Genomic DNA, 18,841 nt, shown 5'->3' on the forward strand with positions numbered 1-18,841 from the left:
CCAAGCTCTAAACTCGGTTGATAGGAGATTTTGTAAGATTTTGATGGAAGCGTACATTTTCTTAAAATATTTCGACAACTAATCATTGAACCTCAATACAATGAAAAAAAGATAATGGAATTGTTGAATGCACATGCACCATTGCATTTCGAAAAATATACATATCTACAGACGTCCGAGGCCTCTCGAGCTTCGAGGTCCCTCAACACGCCGCGGTAGTGGGGATAATTCCGCGACGTTTATCACGCAGGCCCCGGCGACCTATACAGAGATATTAAACAGTTTCTCATAAATTGACGTTTCCCTTCGTGTTCGAAGGAAGCGCGATGTTGTGAAAAAGCGCAAGCTCCGAAATTGCAAACTCAAATCGAAACGTGAAGTCGGATCTAGACGCGTTTTCAAGTAAACTGAAACTTGAACGTAAACGGAGGACCTAGTCTCGAAGTGGGGACCGAGTTAATCAAAAGACGAGGGCTCGGCGGGCGCAACAAGCGTAGTCGTCAAACGGCGCCGCGGAACGGAAAAGCGCGCAAATTAATCGTCGCTTGCCGCCGAGCTTCCAGTTCAGAGGTGCCAAAAAGCCGAAGAGAGAGAGAGAGAGAGAGAGAGAGCGAACACACGAAAAAAAAAGCTGTGAAACGTGCGCAGCGTCGCGTTCTCGGGGTCGAGTCCCGGTAAAGTGTCGGGGGGCAGCATGGCGCGGTAAACACGTAGTTACTCCAATTTTCCGAGCAGTTAAAAAGAGGGGGGGGGAGGACAGATGGTGGAGGGGTTGCAGGACGCGAAGGTAACGAGCCTCCATTTTGTCTTGATGGTCGCATTAGCCACATTTCAATAGAGCTGCCCACGTTGTTTTACTTGCGATCATTGTTCCGGACCTCTATCTCTTTCTCCCTCCCTTCCCCTCTCTTCCTGTCTCTTTCTAAGGGACTCTCTCCATCTTGGAGGAGAGACAGACAGAGAGACAGGACGCGCCGGACAGGGGTGGAAATAGTGCTATTACGCCCCTTCCGCAACGTCGGCAACGTATTAGCACCAGGAATGCAAATAATTGTTCGGCGCAGTGTGTACAGGGTGGCGAAAGCAACCCCGGAATGTAAATAAAGTCGACTTCTAGGCACCCCCGGCCGCGAGAGTGAAAGCTTTACGGTTCGCTTACGTATCAGCCGCCTCTCTTGCCCGCGTTTGCACACGGACGGCCTCAAACGTTTCATTTGTCGATGACAAATTCACTATCGCACAGCAATATTATCGGCTCAGAATATTTGGATCACTCGGAAGCGGTGGCAATGGAACAATGGCTCGCGAAAGGGTTCGAACACCCTTTAGAATATAAATCGGAGAACCCAAAAATATATTGTAAGTACATTCTTTTAAAAAGAAGCCATTTCGAACCGAATTAATTATTTTAATACCATCGAAAAACCACAGAGTTCCGTGGATCACTCGGAATCGGTAGCAATGGAACAATGGCTCGCGAAAGGGTTCGGATGCCCTTTAAAATATAAATCGGAGAACCCAAAAATATATTGTAAGTACATTCTTTAAGAAAGAAGCTATTTCGAACCGAATTAATTATTTTAAAACCTGCGAAAAACCCCAGAGTTTCGTGGATCACTCGGATCACTCGGAATCGGTAGCAATGGAACAATGGCTCGCGAAAGGGTTCGAACGCCCTTTAAAATATACATCGGAGAATCCAAAAATATATTGTAAGTACATTCTTTTAAAAAGAAGCCATTTCGAACCGAATTAATTATTTTAAAACCAGCGGAAAATCCCAAAGTTCCGTGGATCACTCGGAATCGGTAGCAATGGAACAATGGCTCGCGAAAGGGTTCGAACGCCCTTTAAAATATACATCGGAGAATCCAAAAATATATTGTAAAGTACATTCTTTAAAAAAGAAGCCATTTCGAACCGAATTAATTATTTTAAAACCTGCGAAAAACCCCAGTTTCGTGGATCACTCGGATCACTCGGAATCGGTAGCAATGGAACAATGGCTCGCGAAAGGGTTCGAACACCCTTTAGAATATAAATCGGAGAACCCAAAAATATATTGTAAGTACATTCTTTGAAAAAGAAGCCATTTCGAACCGAATTAATTATTTTAAAACCAGCGGAAAATCCCAAAGTTCCGTGGATCACTCGGAATCGGTAGCAATGGAACAATGGCTCGCGAAAAGGTTCGAACGCCCTTTAAAATATACATCGGAGAATCCAAAAATATATTGTAAGTACATTCTTTAAAAAAGAAGCCATTTCGAACCGAATTAATTATTTTAAAACCTGCGAAAAACCCCAGTTTCGTGGATCACTCGGATCACTCGGAATCGGTAGCAATGGAACAATGGCTCGCGAAAGGGTTCGAACGCCCTTTAAAATATACATCGGAGAATCCAAAAATATATTGTAAGTACATTCTTTGAAAAAGAAGCCATTTCGAACCGAATTAATTATTTTAAAACCATCGAAAAACCCCAGAGTTCCGTGGATCACTCGGAATCGGTAGCAATGGAACAATGGCTCGCGAAAGGGTTCGAACGCCCTTTAAAATATACATCGGAGAATCCAAAAATATATTGTAAGTACATTCTTTAAAAAAGAAGCCATTTCGAACCGAATTAATTATTTTAAAACCTGCGAAAAAAACCCCAGTTTCGTGGATCACTCGGATCACTCGGAATCGGTAGCAATGGAACAATGGCTCGCGAAAGGGTTCGAACACCCTTTAGAATATAAATCGGAGAACCCAAAAATATATTGTAAGTACATTCTTTAAAAAAGAAGCCATTTCGAACCGAATTAATTATTTTAAAACCTGCGAAAAACCCCAGTTTCGTGGATCACTCGGATCACTCGGAATCGGTAGCAATGGAACAATGGCTCGCGAAAGGGTTCGAACGCCCTTTAAAATATACATCGGAGAATCCAAAAATATATTGTAAGTACATTCTTTGAAAAAGAAGCCATTTCGAACCGAATTAATTATTTTAAAACCATCGAAAAACCCCAGAGTTCCGTGGATCACTCGGAATCGGTAGCAATGGAACAATGGCTCGCAAAAGGGTTCGAACGCCCTTTCAAATATAAATCGGAGAATCCAAAAATATATTGTAAGTACATTCTTTAAGAAACAAGCTATTTGGAACAGAACTAATTATTTTGAAACCAGGAAGGAACCTCAGAGTTCCGTGGTGGCTTGTATAAAGAATCGAATGTTCTCCATTATAAAAGGAGATCCAACGTTCAAAGAAGTCCGACGGAAAAACGCTCGGCCCGGCCAGACGAATCCTCCATTTCCGGTAGAAAGGAAGAACGTGCCGGAAAAGCGCGTGACGGTCGCTGGATCGCTCGGGCCGAGCTTCTAAACACGAAGAGTAACGTTCGGCACGGTGCAATAAAGTATCGCATCTCGTCGCGGCGACGCGATTAATCGCGGCCCGGCAAGAATTAATTGCCGACGCCGCGATAATTTATCGTCGCCGGGCTCGCCGCGATATTTTACACGTGTGCTTATTTTTCGTGGTTCCGCGGGACCCGCGATAACCTACGACCCGGTTTTCCTATAAGAAAAACCACGGCTCCAGCGGCAAGGAAATCTCGCGAGGGGAATTCCTTTCTGTCTTTACGAGCATCCGGCGCGGCGACACGTTTCCACGAGATTCGCGCGATCGTTCGCCTTATCATTTCCCGCTTAACCTTGCTCTCCCGCAAGTCTTTTCGATCGCGGATAAAGTATGCATGAGCTACGGCCCGGCTTTATCGCGCGATGTCTTAATCCCTCGGAAGCTCACAATGCTTGTTCAATTATTCATCGTGCGTTAGCCCCGACGCGGCGCGACGCGACGCGACGCGCACGGTGTCTTCCTTAACGCTCGTTTATTGGTTTCGAACATTCCTCCGGTTTATCGGCGGATCATTTCATACCTGAACGCCGGAATTCCATTCGCAAACTTCGAAAAATTGATTTGAATACTCCTCGAGCTCTTGACGGAACCAGTTATCGCGAAACAGTATCAGAATGCAAATGTTGGCAAGTGTTTTAATCAAGAAATAATACCGTATCATAAATAATAATACCCATCTGAAGTATCACACATCGTTCCATGCGAGAAAGCTAATTATTTCAGTCCCACCTTCAGTTTCTATTTACATATCCGATTTTACTTTTAAATAAAGTGTAGTTCAATATCAGTCGATGCAATCGTGCGCGTTGGCTTATTCATTTTTCGGTCCAATGACAATAAAAGTATGTTGCTGGAGCCTTGTTAAAAACTCGGTATAGCCGCATGTTGGAAAGACTATGGAGACCTAGCATCATGACCGGTATAGCGTCATGCCACTCTGTCGCTAATGTTTGGGCAACTTACAGCACGTGGTTACATCTTATTAGTCACGTGCGGGTGCAACAAGCGACTTTACACTGTAGTTACAGGAGGCAGCTGGAAGCTACAAATACGAAGTGCAATTCTAGACTGTAAATGTAAATTGCAGTTGCATAATGAAAGCTGTAAGCAGAGAGCGGGCGGGAGATGCGGCTGTGCGGAACGGAACTGCAAGCTGCATTTGCATTTATATAATGTAATTGCGAAATACAGTTCTATAATACAGATACAAGATGTAATTACCGTTGTGCAATTGTGATACATAATTACGCGATATGTGTGGATAAAGTATCCACGAAATGTACGTGCGAAAGATAATTGGAAATCATAACTATTTGTGTATTTTTAAATGTAGTACAAGACGCAGTGGAGATACTAGGTCAAGTTATAACAGGTTAATAAATAAATACTGTCATAACTCTTGGAATTTATAGAATCATGATTTAAAAGACAATAAGAAGTGATTGTAAATACAAATCATGTTTTTCAATATAATATATAATGGAGTACTGTTAATTTATTTCACTCCTAATTCATGGAGAGCTTCAAGGAGGATCTGTGTTTCCATAGAATCATGATTTATAAAATAATACAAACTAACTCATGAGGTTTCCTCTTTTCTTACATAATTTACAAGCTTCTTACACGCGCAAGGATTTAAATGGATTTAACCACTTAGAAAATTAGTCAGTTTTAGCAGGGTGTGGGTCTAGCGTTAGCGAAGAGGGAAAAGTTGGCCAATTGCTAATTGTTTGTTGTATCTTTACAGAAATTGCAGACTATCAGCGAGGACTTTTGCGGACTGGACGTGAACACGCCTTTGGGTGGGGAAGACGCGGTCGAAGGGACTCCGGTGATCACGTTCGGGACCCGTCTGACCGCGGTCATAGCCACTTCCACCGGGGACTATACCGTTGTCTTCGTGGGCACCGTGCAGGGTCATCTGAAGAAGGTCAGTGCACGATACTCTTTATCTATTCGATCGGAGACGCGCGAAGAGGTGCTCGAACGGTACCGCCTGTTTCATTAGGCCAACCTTGTACACTCGTTATCCCCTTGCTGCTCACTTTTCAGTAACGCCCGATCCTCCCATAGGCGACATCTGACTCTGGCTTTACGGCCTTTGGCCTTTCGTGCCGGACACCCGGCTCCCGTGCAAATAACTCGTGTCGGTGCTATTCCTTTTTATCTGACGCTGCCGGCAACGACTTTTCCATCGCTGATACAATGGACCTTGCATAAACATGAATAGGACACGTTGAAATTTTTCAACAGGCCCCGCAGCCGAACGAACGCGGTGGAATGGACGCGTAAAGTCAGCGAAACAATTATTCCGCCACCGTAATCCGGTGTTCGAGCGAAGTTATTGATTGTTTAAAATCATATTTCGTTACGTTCAGTAGGACAATACAGATTGTGTCAGATCGGGGAAGCAGCTTTACGACTTGCGACTTCCAAGATTTCATGAACGAATATGGCGTTCAGCACATCAAAGTCGCGACTGCGTCTCCGCAGGCCAATGGCCAAGTCGAACGCGTAAATCGTTCGACTATCCCGATGATAGCTAAACTAAGCGACGAACGAAAAGTTAAATGGATTAATCTCCTGAACGAGGTAAAATTTGTATGTAACAACACTGTAAATAAATCCACAGGAGAATGTCCGAGCGTGCTCCTGTACGGCGTAAAGCAACGCGGAAAGGAGAGTGATAGTTTACGCGACTTTTTGGAATCGGCCGGGGTCATAAATAAAACGCGGGAATTAGACAAAATTGAGACAGGAGGTCGGCAAAAAGATTGAAATGGCGCAAACACAAAACCGCGATTATTATGATAAAAAACATACCGACAAAATACGCGGAAGGCGAGAAGGTCATGATCCGAAATTTCGACAACACCCCGGTGCGTGCGCGAAACTAACGCCTCGGTATAAAGGACCATACGTGGTGTCCAAGGTTTTAAGGAACGACCGGTACGTCATTCAAGATATCGACGGACACCAAAATTCGCAGATTCCGTATCGAGGAACCTGGGAAGCCGCGAATTTGCGACGATGGCTTCCCGCTTAAACAGTTATCTGTATGCGTTAGATTTAAGTTACAATTGCGTTATAGATTACCGGCGATGAGTGTGTATGTGTGAGTAGAGTTTGCTAGGTTAATCGGGACGATTAACTGTCAGGTTGGCCGAACTGTAAGAGCGCGCGAGCGCACGATTTGCCACAAGGGGTAGCAGGGCAGCGACGACGTCGATGGAATTCGACGATCGCGACGCAATCTGACGATCAGCGGCCACGGTCCGCGGCGCAGTTCGCCTAGACAATAAATAACGTGAACATGTACGGGCGAGAATAAATAAAGAAGTTTCGCTATTACAAACAGGCCCCGCAGCCGAACGAACGCGGTGGAATGGACGCGTAAAGTCAGCGAAACAATTATTCCGCCACCGTAATCCGGTGTTCGAGCGGGGCCGGGCTGTTTTCCGCCGGACATAATTAATCCCGAATCGGCGGCGCCGCGGCGAAAGTCATCACAATAGATATTAACGCGAACGAGAGAATCGGGGCTACAGCGGAATCCGCTTTCTACCGGTGTTCCATTAGCCTCGGTCCAGGTGGCCATTACGGGCTATCGTTGCCCGCGAAGCGTTAACGCTTAACGAGGCTAATGGAGTCCGTGGACCGTCTCTCCAGCTCCGCGAACTTCGCCGTATCAAATGCCGGGTAGATCGTCCCCACGCCCACGCGTACGCAGGTTTCCTCGATCGTTAGATTCGTCGGGATCCAGGCTCGATTATATCAGCGGCGCGCGCGCGCGAGCGCCCCGGACGATCGTGAATCAAACGCAACGCGACCCGCGTAATTGGCTACGCGAGACGGCCGGACGACCGGCGAAAAATCGCCGCGAATAGTTACAGAAAATTATGGATCTCTGACCGTGTATACAAGGTTGGGGGGGGGGGGAAGAGAGAGAGAGAGAGAAAAAAAAGGAGGAAGTGCCGACGGGTCGTTAGCCGGTCGGCTGCGTTTCCAGGATCGCGATATCTCCCGTTGGCCCCCTCGAATCTGTCGCGATTAATCACGATTATCGGGCTAAATCCTCTCCGATTTCTTGCGAGCGCGCGCCCGGGAATCTTCGCTCGCTCGTCTTATTCGCGAAATCGCGTTACTCGATATCGCTGGAAAACGATCGCCGGGGAACCTAAACCGGCCGGGACGACTCGCCGATACGATCGACTGCGAGTTTCGAGCGGGAAACACCAATTTCCTCCGACACCGTTCTTCCGTGTTCTTCGGTGATTTCGATGCGCGGCGGGAAGCTCGATCTCGCCGGACCATCCTCGATCTCTAATGGACGAACACAGGTTATTTTACTCGGAATGTCACGGAGACGCAACGCAATGCGAGACCCACGAAACTGTCGCTCGAATTTGACACCGAGTTCCAAACACTTCGACCACCCTTACTAGAGGCAAAATAAATTAGCCTAAGAGTCGAAGACTCTTGAGCCCCAAGCGACGGGACTCGTCCCAGATTTTCTGCGAGTTTCCGGCACCATAACAGTAACAATTTAAGACAGCGTCCGGACCACTTCTAACACTCACCACCAATTTCACATCCTTTAAAAACCATCTCTGCGTGCGATTCGTCAGTCTTCAGTCAGTCTTCAGCTAGTCCGCATTTACACCACATCTTTGTACAGTTGTTATCATTAGTACTAGAACTACCAAACCAGTCAGAATGACTGGTGGAGGATTTTTTCTTTCATGATTAGTGAAACTATTAAAACGTTCTCACGAGACATTTTTTAATATATCTCTTTTTTGAAGTAGATGTTACATGTTTCATGATTAATCATCATCAATTTCGTGATTAGTGAAACTATTAAAACGTTCTCAAGAGAAATTTGTTAATATATCTCTTTTTTGAAGTAGATGTTACCATAAAAATCGTATCAAGCCTGAGAAAATTTAATCTTGCTGTTATCATAAAGGGATAAGTCTAAGTCACGTGTAGGGCTCGGTAGTTCTAGTGTTAAATTCAGAGTTATTGTTACCAACAGGTTCTACAATTCCTTGTACCGCTCAAAACACCTCATCCTTTAAAAAGAACTACCTAGCACGGTTTTAATTAACCATGCAGGAGTGACAGATGTGAGAAAAGTCGAATTTACTGATCTTTTCCATCTACGCACGTACAGTAGGCGTACACAGCGAGATTATTCGAACGCCCTTTAACACGTTGAATGCCACGTCACCCATATGTGGGTGACGGAATTATTTGTGCAGGTTTTAAAATGAATTTTTACGTTGATATATTCGTTGTACCAAATTTGATTAGGATCTGTAACATGCAAGAAAGTTGTAGGTATCATACATTTAATTTTTTGCAATTTTTATTTCAGTAAATAACTTACTTTGATTTTATGGAATTTTTGGTGTTTCTAGTTTGGCGATCAAAGAGTTAAAACAGTATAACTTTTTCTAAATTGGATCGAACGACCTGACCTCTTTTGAGCAATTGGAAGAATTGGTTTTCCAGATGATGTGCAAAAAAGATTTCGAAAATTGTCGACCTTTTGACCTCGAAATTAATTTTGCTTTCTCACAGAAATCTCTGCCGAACCGAGGCAGTCAGGCATTGACGATTTTATAGAACTCGATCAGGAAGTAAATATTCTTTTGCATTGCTAGAGATTAAATCGATTCAAATTAATTAACACCATATGGAATTGTATTGGAGTGAAGGAGAAAATGTTAATTAATATAAAGGGGAAGCGCAACCAATTTAAATGAAAATTGAAGAAAAATTAAAACTGAAAAAGGTGAAGAAAAAGAAAGGTTGGTCCACAGAAGTAGCCCCAGGTGATTCCTCGGTTCTGGAGCTCTTCCTGTCTCTCCGGTATCCTCGGAGTTAATGGCTCTCCGGGTAAATTCGGTGAATCGTGAGATTCGCGACACGCGTTTTTACCAGATAGGAACACTTTCCGTCCATTAAATTCAGCGGATCTTGATCACAATTTTTTGTGGAAAATAACGTTTGATCGTGAGACACGGGAGCCAAATAAAAATCTCTTCTTTTAAATGTCTTACTGAACTAATATCCTCAAATCTTTTTGTATGTCCACTGCTTTAACACTTTGACTGCCAAACTAGAAACCTCAAAAATTCCATACAATCAAAGTAAGTTATTTAATGAAATAAAAATTGAAAACGATTAAATGTATGATATTGAGTAGTCCTCCGACTTTCTTGCATTTTACAGATCCTAAACAAATTTGGTACAACGAATATATCAACCCTTAGCGCTCGAATGGCGACTGTAAGGCGCCGCTGAAAATTGCTGTATCGTTATTCAAAATATTTTCTACCTTATTAAATTTGTTTGTATTTAATACATTACTAAACACTCCAGTATTGTACGAATAAACTCCACCATTTTCGTATGTGTAACATGAAATAGAATACATAGAAGGGAAATATTCTAGGTCGGAAGAAATGTTTCGTTTTGGAGTTAAAATAGCTTCGAGTGCAAAGGGTTAACGTAAAAATTAATTTTAAAACTTGGACAAATAATTCTGTCACTCATGTATGGGTGACATGGCAGCCAACGTGTTAAATTGTAAGTACCGCGAGCGAACAGCGGCAATTTTCAAGATGCATTTAAGTTTCGATTCTCAACCGGACAAATGATCGGTCGGGGTCGCGGCGTTCGCATGCGCAACGTTGTAAGACGGAATCACCAGGAAATCACAAATCTCTGCCCGGCGATCATTAACATCAGCCGCCGCGTAGTTATCCACGGAACGAACGCGCGTAAAATCGCGGCGGCCGGGCCGCGGATTTCTTTCAATTAATCACAATTACCGGTCGCGGCGCGGCACGGCGTGGATCTTCTTCAATTTGTTCGGCGATCCAGCCGGACACACGGGGTGTCCCTCGCGCGTTCCCGTCCATCGCGATCGCTGAATTAATCCTAATCGGCGCGCCATTATGCGGCCGGCGATTTGCATACCGTGACGGGATTTTTGCTCGCATTCATTAGCGGGCGTTAAAGAAAATGCAAAATCGCGGCCGGGAAATCAAAGTACCGAAGGGAAGTTATCCTGGAAGGGTCTCGGGAAATTTGCAAGTTAACGAAGTTTTGCCATGGTACTCCCCCGATCCCCCCCCCCTTAACTCCCGTGGCTTTTCCATCCCCACCACTCTCTCCGTTCGTCCGTTATTCATCGTGATTAATTAAAGCCACCCGCGCCCGTGGCCGTGAATCGTCGAGGTTCGATTATAATTATCTATGTGCAAACGCGAAACTCAAATAGCTCCTCGGCGAGCGAGCGCAAATACACCGGGCAAATTCGCTGAAAGGAACACGGGGATCGACGCCGGTCGTCCTCTTAACCGGCGTCGGCCTATTAAAAAATTTATCGGTGTCCGTCGTCGCGACGGGCTCTCGTACACGTTTGATCCCGGGCCGCTGTCGAAAGCATGTGTCCAATTTTGGCTCGCGGAGTTACCTGGTTTCCAGAACTCCGACGCCGAAGTGGTCCTCGATTTTCGTTTTAAATATTTGAGGAAACTTTTCCGTTGGCGTCGCGACGGCCGTGACTTCCGAGTGCCGTGCTCGCGGTCGAGCTCTCTCGGCTGCCGAACTTCTAATTAATTTATGGATTTGCTTGCCGCGGATAATATCGGGCTGTTGCGCAGGTCCGTCGCTTTGCACACGCGATTTTATCTTGAAAGTAAATTGTTGTTGCGAACACACCAGTTGGGCTAACTTCTTCTTCTTTATTCTTCATTATTTCTTTATGGGACTTTCGTCAACATATTCGTGGCATTTGAGATGATCAATAAATAAATTTCTAAACCTTTCCTTTTCTCCGTTCGGCGCGGGTCGAAGAATGACTCCTGGACGATAAACGACATCGAGACACCCGGGTTGCTGACGTATAGCGAGAACTCACTGTATTCTGAAACCCAGGAATATAATTACTATTATTATTAACACTAGAACGACCGGAACAGTCAAAATGACTGGTTCCTAATTTGTTCTATTACAATTACTGAAATTGTAAAAATGTTTTAATGAACCTCTTCATTGAAGCACATATTACGATAAAAGTTGTATGAAGTCTGAATGGGCACAGTCTTGTCACTGTTACAAAGCAATATACGTCAGTCGCATTTATTGCTCGGTCGTTCTAGTGTTAATTGTTCGCTGTCAGAGACTGTAAAATCGCTTGTCAATTAGCAACACGCACGCCGAGAGGTAGATTTTCTAATGTTGCTCGCTCGGCGGTATGAATGAAATTTTCAAAGTAAATCCCGCGCTGCCGACACTGTCAGCGGTGTAAAATTTTCACCGGTATGCAGCGCCGCGAGAACCGAGGAAAATTTGCTTACGGCGTGAATAGCTGTTCAAGAATAGCAAACACGAATGATGTGTGCGGGCCCCGTAACACCGCGGCACCGGAGCGCAAGAAATCACTCTCGAATGTAACGCATTTTAATGTTGTTAAACCGCGCAATTATGTTGCAATTCATTCGTCCGAGCGCGAAACCTGGCTCGCCTTCGCGGACAAGCAACGTTGCATTATATATGTTAATTAGAACGTGTTTGTACACAACAGTCATTGTGCTATCAAAACGAGTAGGCTTGACCCAATTAAAATAATTGAGCTCTATTAAAGATGAATAAAATATTCGACGCAATTCAGAGTGCAAATTGCGTGGCAACGAAACTCGGCTAATTAGTCGCCGTGTTTCAAGCGAATATCCTCCTCTAGCGTATAATTCCTGTGAAATTCAGAATTATTACTATCTAATTTTTCAGTACTATTGCATTATATACTCGTATATATTATTTTATTCTTTTATCCCTCGAATAAGACCAACGCGGTGACTTTTATATTCCCCCAAAAAATACTCTGAGTTATCTAAGAAAAATTGAAATTTACAAATTAACACGTTGTATTTGTCCTGGTTTTAAAATGAATTTTTACGTTGATACATTCGTCGTATCAAATTTGATTAGGATCTGTGAAATGCAAGGAAGTTGATACGTTTAATTTCTTTCAATTTTTATTTCATTAAAAAACTTACTTTGATTTTATGGAATTTTTGAGATTTCTAGTTTGGCGGTCAAAGTGTTAAATGATGTTAAATCTATTTTAAATTTTCGATCCTGAAACTTGCTGGAAACGCGCGACAGTCGTGGCGCAAATAAATTAGTTTCAACAAGAGCGAAATTAACCGGAAAGGAGATGGTCAGGCCAGTTTGAGATTATCGCGGAGATTGCGTGGGTGGTCGTGGGTAGAGTGGGTCAGACGCGAAAGTACCTAGGGCTCTCTCGAGCACCGTGACGAAGCCCTGTTATGCGAGCATTCGAAGCGGACATCGCGTATCGTTGTTTAAGGGATCGATAAATCATGGCGTTCGTAGGCGACAGACGGACGGAGATTTCGCGCGTGCGTCCTCGCGTACGAGATAAATTTACGACGAATTACGGGGACGTTGACTGGACCTGACAACGCGCTCGCGAGAGAGGTACTATGGTTGTCGCGATCATCCGCGGCGCGTCCTTCTTTCTCTTTCATTGTTCCAGGCGATTGGCAAACTCGGTTTCATTTCGCCGGCCGAGCCACGTTCGGCCGGTGTTCTCAGTCAAATTGATTAATTAAATCGTTCTCTCCGGTGTCCCATCTTCTTTGTCGAAAGCTCTCGACTGCCAGTCAAGATTAGAAACCTCAAAAAGTTCGGCGGTTCGTTCTCTCGCGCGACCATAAATCCGTTTCATTAGCCTCGCGCGACCACGTGTCCGCTCTGTTCCGCAATCTCCGGGAATTTCATTCTCTTACCTGCGATTGCATTCTACGGTTTGTGCTTTATTCTCTCTCCCTTTCTCTCTCTCTCCTTCTTCTTCTTTGTCCCTGTTCTCCTCTGTTGGCCTTCCTTCCCTCATTTGTTGCTCGCCGGTTGTTTTACTCCGCGGTTTTTATTTCTCCGCTTGAGTCCCTTTTTCGTGTTTGTTCGCTTGTTTTTCTCTCAGATTTCCCTCCCTCGGCGTGCTCGTTGCTCCATATTTTCTTTCTGCCCATTCCCCGCTTTCACTCGCATCCTTATACTTAACGCTGTCTTTGCTCTCTCGTGTTTGCGCCAACCGTTTTCCCCCGTGCACGCGTTTGCTCTTCGTTATGTCGTCCGAAATCGTTAAGGCGAGTCACAAATATTTGCCGGGGAACGCTAACAATTGTAGAGTAATTACGAGTTCTTGTAAGACTACGGGATGTACACTGTTACGCTACTTTTCCCAAACGCTGCCGGTTGTAACGCTTACGATTATCAAAACCTGAAACTTCCAAAAGAGTCCTCGTCGGTTCGTCGAGGATCTACGGGATCGTCTAATTAATTCTCTCCTTCCCGGTTTCGTCGTTCTCGTACGTTTTCGTAGCTCAGTCGCGCGGATTTGTCTGGTCTCGCTTAAGTGGCGCGTCCGCGCTATCAAATTCGTTTCTATGAGCGAGCATTCCGTTCTGAATCGCGTTCTCACGCGGTGGAAACGGCACCGGAGACCGATCCCCGGACCCGACGCGGCCCGAGTTTATCGCTTCGGATTTATGGGCTCGATTTTTAAGTAATCTTCGAGCTCGTTGTTCCCCCGAGCACCCAGGGGACGTTCTTTTCCGCGGCGCCGTGGGTAAAGCTCGTTGATTCCGTTCGAGCACTCGAGATAGCGGCCGCTTTAAAACGGATGTTTATTGTAACCGATGGCCATTAGTTTTACGGCGCAGGTGTTGCCGCTTATCGGCACCAACGAAAGTGGCAAACTGCTCCGGGATGAATATTTCACGGATATTTACGACGGTACGGCCGGCCGCGTAATTCGGTGCTCGTTTGCCCGCCGAGTTTCAATTACCATGGGATAGCGACTTGGGCCGACCTCGCGCGAAGACACCGTACGAATCTTTTGTCTCTCCATGCCTGCGCACCTAGCCTGCTACAGATAGGGCGTTGTCCGATGAATGGACACTTAAACTGCACGAAATTAGTATTCGCGTGCGCTGCTATTCGCCATTAGTATTTTCTGAGCGTTACTTCTATGAGAGCATTCTTATGTTCCACGACACGATATTTAATATTTAACCCCTTAACTTGTACGCTCGAGTTAATTCGAGCCCGCTAAACAGGCCAAACTGTGCACACTCGAGATAATTCGAGCGGCGTCGTATTTTATGCTGTTATCATTTTTCACACTCGAATATAATCGAGAATTGAAAATAACAATGTGAAAGCAAAGGAAAAAAATCCTTTTATTGATATTTATCATTTATATGGGATTGTAAGCTATATCACTTATTTATTCAAGAATAAAATATAGCCTTTTTCCATTGAACAAAAGCGCAGTATATTAAAAATTGATTTTTTTGGCCGGTTTTTTTTTAAAAACTGTGCGTTAAGGGGTTAGTCGACTTTAAAAATCCGCCAAGTTCGTCTGCTTAGCGTTCTCAAGAAGTAGAATTAGTCGGTCATAGCCAGACACGCCAGACGACACCTAGTCAATAGCACACGAAAATTTCTCGGGAAGGAGGGGAAGAGTCAAATGAAAAAATTTGTTCTGCATTTTCTCGTGTAGAATCACCCCCTCCACTTTTATACCATCTTGGAACACCCTGTAGACATATCTAATAAAATAGTTTACTGAACTTTCAAGTCCTTTGCGTGACACCTTTGAGATTTTAGTTCGCTGCGTACTGTACGCTGCGATAACAGTTTTATCGTTGGGACTCAAGGTTAAGGTTCACCATTTTCAACGGATCTGCACCGATGCAGGATCACGCTGTAATGGTGACGACATTTTGCAACACCCTGTAGGAACACCGGGTCCATTAGGTGTATCAACGTTGAAGAAAATCCCGTCAGGACGTGCAGTAACGGGCCGATATTACTCAATACACGACGCTTCCCCCCCGAAGTTTCTCACCCGGTGTCGATCGGCCATGTTAATTGTCCCGGGGCTCGGTCGTGATCGATAATCGTCTCGTGACGCATTGTTTATCACTGGCGATCGAGCCGGTGTTGGCAACGCGAGATAGCCGGGTCCGAGAGAAGCAACGCGCTTTGCCACGCCGTTGAGACGGCGTTGATTCATGACTCGCCCCGTCCCGGAAGGTATTAATTAATGATCGCCCTCTTCTACGTACACACGGGGCCGCGGCGAGGCGGCAGCCGCGCGCGAGTCTTCTTCGGGTCGCGGCGAAAGGTTATCCCGGAGGTATTTAAAGAGGCGCGCGTCGGCCAACGATCGCACGCCTGTTCCTCCCTTCCGTTTCTTTCTTCGATTGTCGTGCGATCTACTCGCGGGAACCGGTTGCTGTCCTGTGAACGGCGCGGGACGACACGACAGTGTGGACTCGGCCGTAACAGCCGGTAGTCGACACTCGCTGAAAGGAAATTGACAAACACACGGGAAGACGCTGCACAGGGTGGTCCATTTATATATATATATATATATAATTTAATTGTTTAATGTTGCTTCAACATCAAAGGTCATTAGCAACGCGGTACATTTTCTTACAATATATTATACATATTTGTATCCTTGATATACTTGGCAAGACCGGCGATATACTCCTTAAAACTTAACAGAATGGGTAAGGATCTAGGCAACTTAGCATTTTTCCTTTCATTCTCATATATTTTGCATTCTATTATCAGGTGGTTTATGTTAATTGGTACTTTACATGTATCGCTGATCGTATTTTCTTTCCTTGCGATATCAGAGTACAAATTTTGCAGAAAATATACATTCAAACGCTATTTCAAATAGTGGTGGGGTAATTTTATTTACTGGAACGACTCCTCGCCGTCGACCTTGAAGTACAGGGTGTCCCAAAAATGTTGTAGTTCCTTGAAAGGGATAATTCCCGAGGTGATTTGAAGAGAGCTTTTCTGATAAGGTGCAGTGGGGTAAATCCGTATACGGGGCAAATCCGTACTAGGCCCTTGTTTATTCGAATATACATTGCATTGTACCAACTGTAAGGTAGAAATCACAATTGCATGAACTGGGTTTGTGGAAACTGCAACAAAGGATCAAAAAAAAAAAAAAGAAAAACAATATGAATGTGAGAGATGTCTTGACGATGATTGAATAAAAATTTGAATTTTTATCTTTATGTTATTTTATTACCAATAATAATTATGCTTTTGCCCCATAATATAAACAAATAAGATTCAATAATTTTTAAACAGGTAGGTGCAGTTTTTTGTCCCAGTTCAGCACCGTTTTTAATTTATTAAGAAAACCATAAGTTTCAGAAGATATTTTTAATCCAAATTGATGCAACTTAAAGAATAAACCATGCGCTAAATAAAAACACTAAGATTATTACGTTTTAGTGGAATAGATAGAAAATACATCAGTATAAAGTAAACTTTACAATTTCTGAGTCGGTTTTACCCCACCTTATTAGTTTTACAGGCAGTTGGGTGAAGAGCGTCGCAATTGTTTTATTATACTTCCGATGTGCCAAGAATTTAGTAGGGCCTGCGTGTGTCGGGATAATAGAGCAGAGGATGAGATATTCCGGGCACAGGACGCAGAGTTTACCGCGCGCTATAATCCTATTCAATTAAGGATCCACAAGGCAGTTTCCGTCGCGCGTCTATCGCGATTGCCTAATTGCCGGCGCGTTTACCGTCAATCTCTTAATTAATGCGCGTCTTACATGGATCCCGGGCCGGGCCGGGCCGGTGCGCTCGACAAAGAGGAGATCGCCGGGATCGATCTATCGATCGGCGGGATTCTCCGCACGGGCGAACCGCACCGCGGAGCCGTTCGTTAACCGGTATAATTGAGCGGTGCGTGTGTGCACGCACGTGCGTCTCGGTCGAACAATGCGGTATTCCGGCGTGGAATTGAACGTGTCCGTGCGATCCGATCGGCGGGGCTTCGCGAGGAAAGTGAAAAAGGGGAATTGAACGAGCGGCCTGATACGGGACACAAAGGCTCCGAGGGATGGGCTCCGTGTTTCCGGAAATGGAAACAGTGGGCTCCTTTCAGGAAAAAGAACCTGATAAATTCGCGCGGAGAAGAGAGCCGATTCGCTGGAAGCTCGATATTAGATAGAAAAATACCGGTACTTTGTCGATACCTTGTCCCGCGATGATTGATTCGTTCTCGCTACAATGGCGGACCGAGATCAGTTCGGCAAAAGTATTCCCCCGAAGCTTTTTCCGGATAGAGACGTAACGTTAAACTACGCAGAGCATCGGATCACGCTTCGTTTCTCTTTTCATTAAATAGGGACAGGGCCTTGACTAGACTGCAAAGCTCATACATTCCGGAAAAATAGTGAAAACTAAGAATTACTAAGAGAAACTGATCGCGCCGAATGGTCAGCTTCGTTGTTCGGGAGGGGTATGTTGTGTATGGGCTGTGATTACCAGGTTTAACAAAGTAACAAAACTATCACTTTATTTAACATTAATATAAACAAACTTTGTGGACTGTATATATTTAGCGCGATTGATTATCACAAGAGAAGATACTCTTGTCTTAATAACTGTACGAAACAGTGGCCTTAAGGGGGCCGGCAGGGTTTGAAATCCATATACGTATGCATGGGTCAAAACCTTTTCAAACTATCGCTTCAATATTGCAATGAGCAGTTTAGAAGTGGTCAATTGTGTTTCCTAAAAGTCCAATCTATGTCTGTATAGAGCCCAAATTGCGAATTTCTACCTCATCGTGGAGTAATTTGTAATATTCGGCAGAAAATTCGAATTCTGAAGCAAGTGAGACGTCACAAGATGGCTGCCGCTGAGAGATTCTCTTATTTTCGAGAGATTTAGTGTTCGTATCGAAAAAAAGGCTCTATACAGACGTAGCAAAGACATGTACAAACACGGTGGTATGCATTTTTAATTAATTACTTACTTATTTAAGACGCAAAATGTCTAGAAAAAAGGCATAGCGTAACATAGCGTGACAGTCAAGGCCAAATGCCTGCCGGCCTCCTTAAGGGAAGTACTAAGACTTCGGTATGTTCTTCTGACTAAAGACTGTACGAAACAGTGGCCGTAAGGGAAGTGCTTGGACTTCGGTGTATTTTCTCAATCTACCCGCGCTTGCCAAACACCGATATTTAAGCGAATTGTCAATGGGCGGTGACTTGAGTGGCCAACGCCCACGATCGTAGAGAAAGTGGTGGAAAAGCATAGGAAATATTTGGCAAGCCGTGTTGACGGAAAAACCCGGACTCAGGCGGCGCAACGCAGGTAAGACCCGTCCGGTGACATGTAACAATGACCCAAGTATTTTATGGAGACGGGTGAAAACGGCAATTTCGAAAGTGAAGACCAGGGAAGCACACGTGCAAGGGTAATAAACTACTTCCCGAGTCCTAATCCCCGAAGCGTGATTTTTACTTTCCCGGTTGTAAATGACCTTGTAA

At 44.6% G+C, this 18,841-nt stretch overlaps 1 protein-coding gene across 2 annotated transcripts in view; it reads left to right on the top strand.

The window, feature by feature from the left end:
- Plexa (plexin A) overlaps nt 1-18,841 on the top strand; it is a 470,402-nt gene that overhangs the window by 352,881 nt on the left and 98,680 nt on the right. For both annotated transcript variants that reach the window (XM_076801867.1, XM_076801866.1), the window contains exon 3: nt 5,161-5,343. In XM_076801867.1, coding sequence (XP_076657982.1) covers nt 5,161-5,343 — 183 coding nt within the window. The remainder of the gene's footprint in view (nt 1-5,160; nt 5,344-18,841) is intronic.

The sequence above is a fragment of the Halictus rubicundus genome, chromosome 16, assembly GCF_050948215.1.
Source record: "Halictus rubicundus isolate RS-2024b chromosome 16, iyHalRubi1_principal, whole genome shotgun sequence".
In the NCBI taxonomy this organism is placed as follows: domain Eukaryota; kingdom Metazoa; phylum Arthropoda; class Insecta; order Hymenoptera; family Halictidae; genus Halictus; species Halictus rubicundus.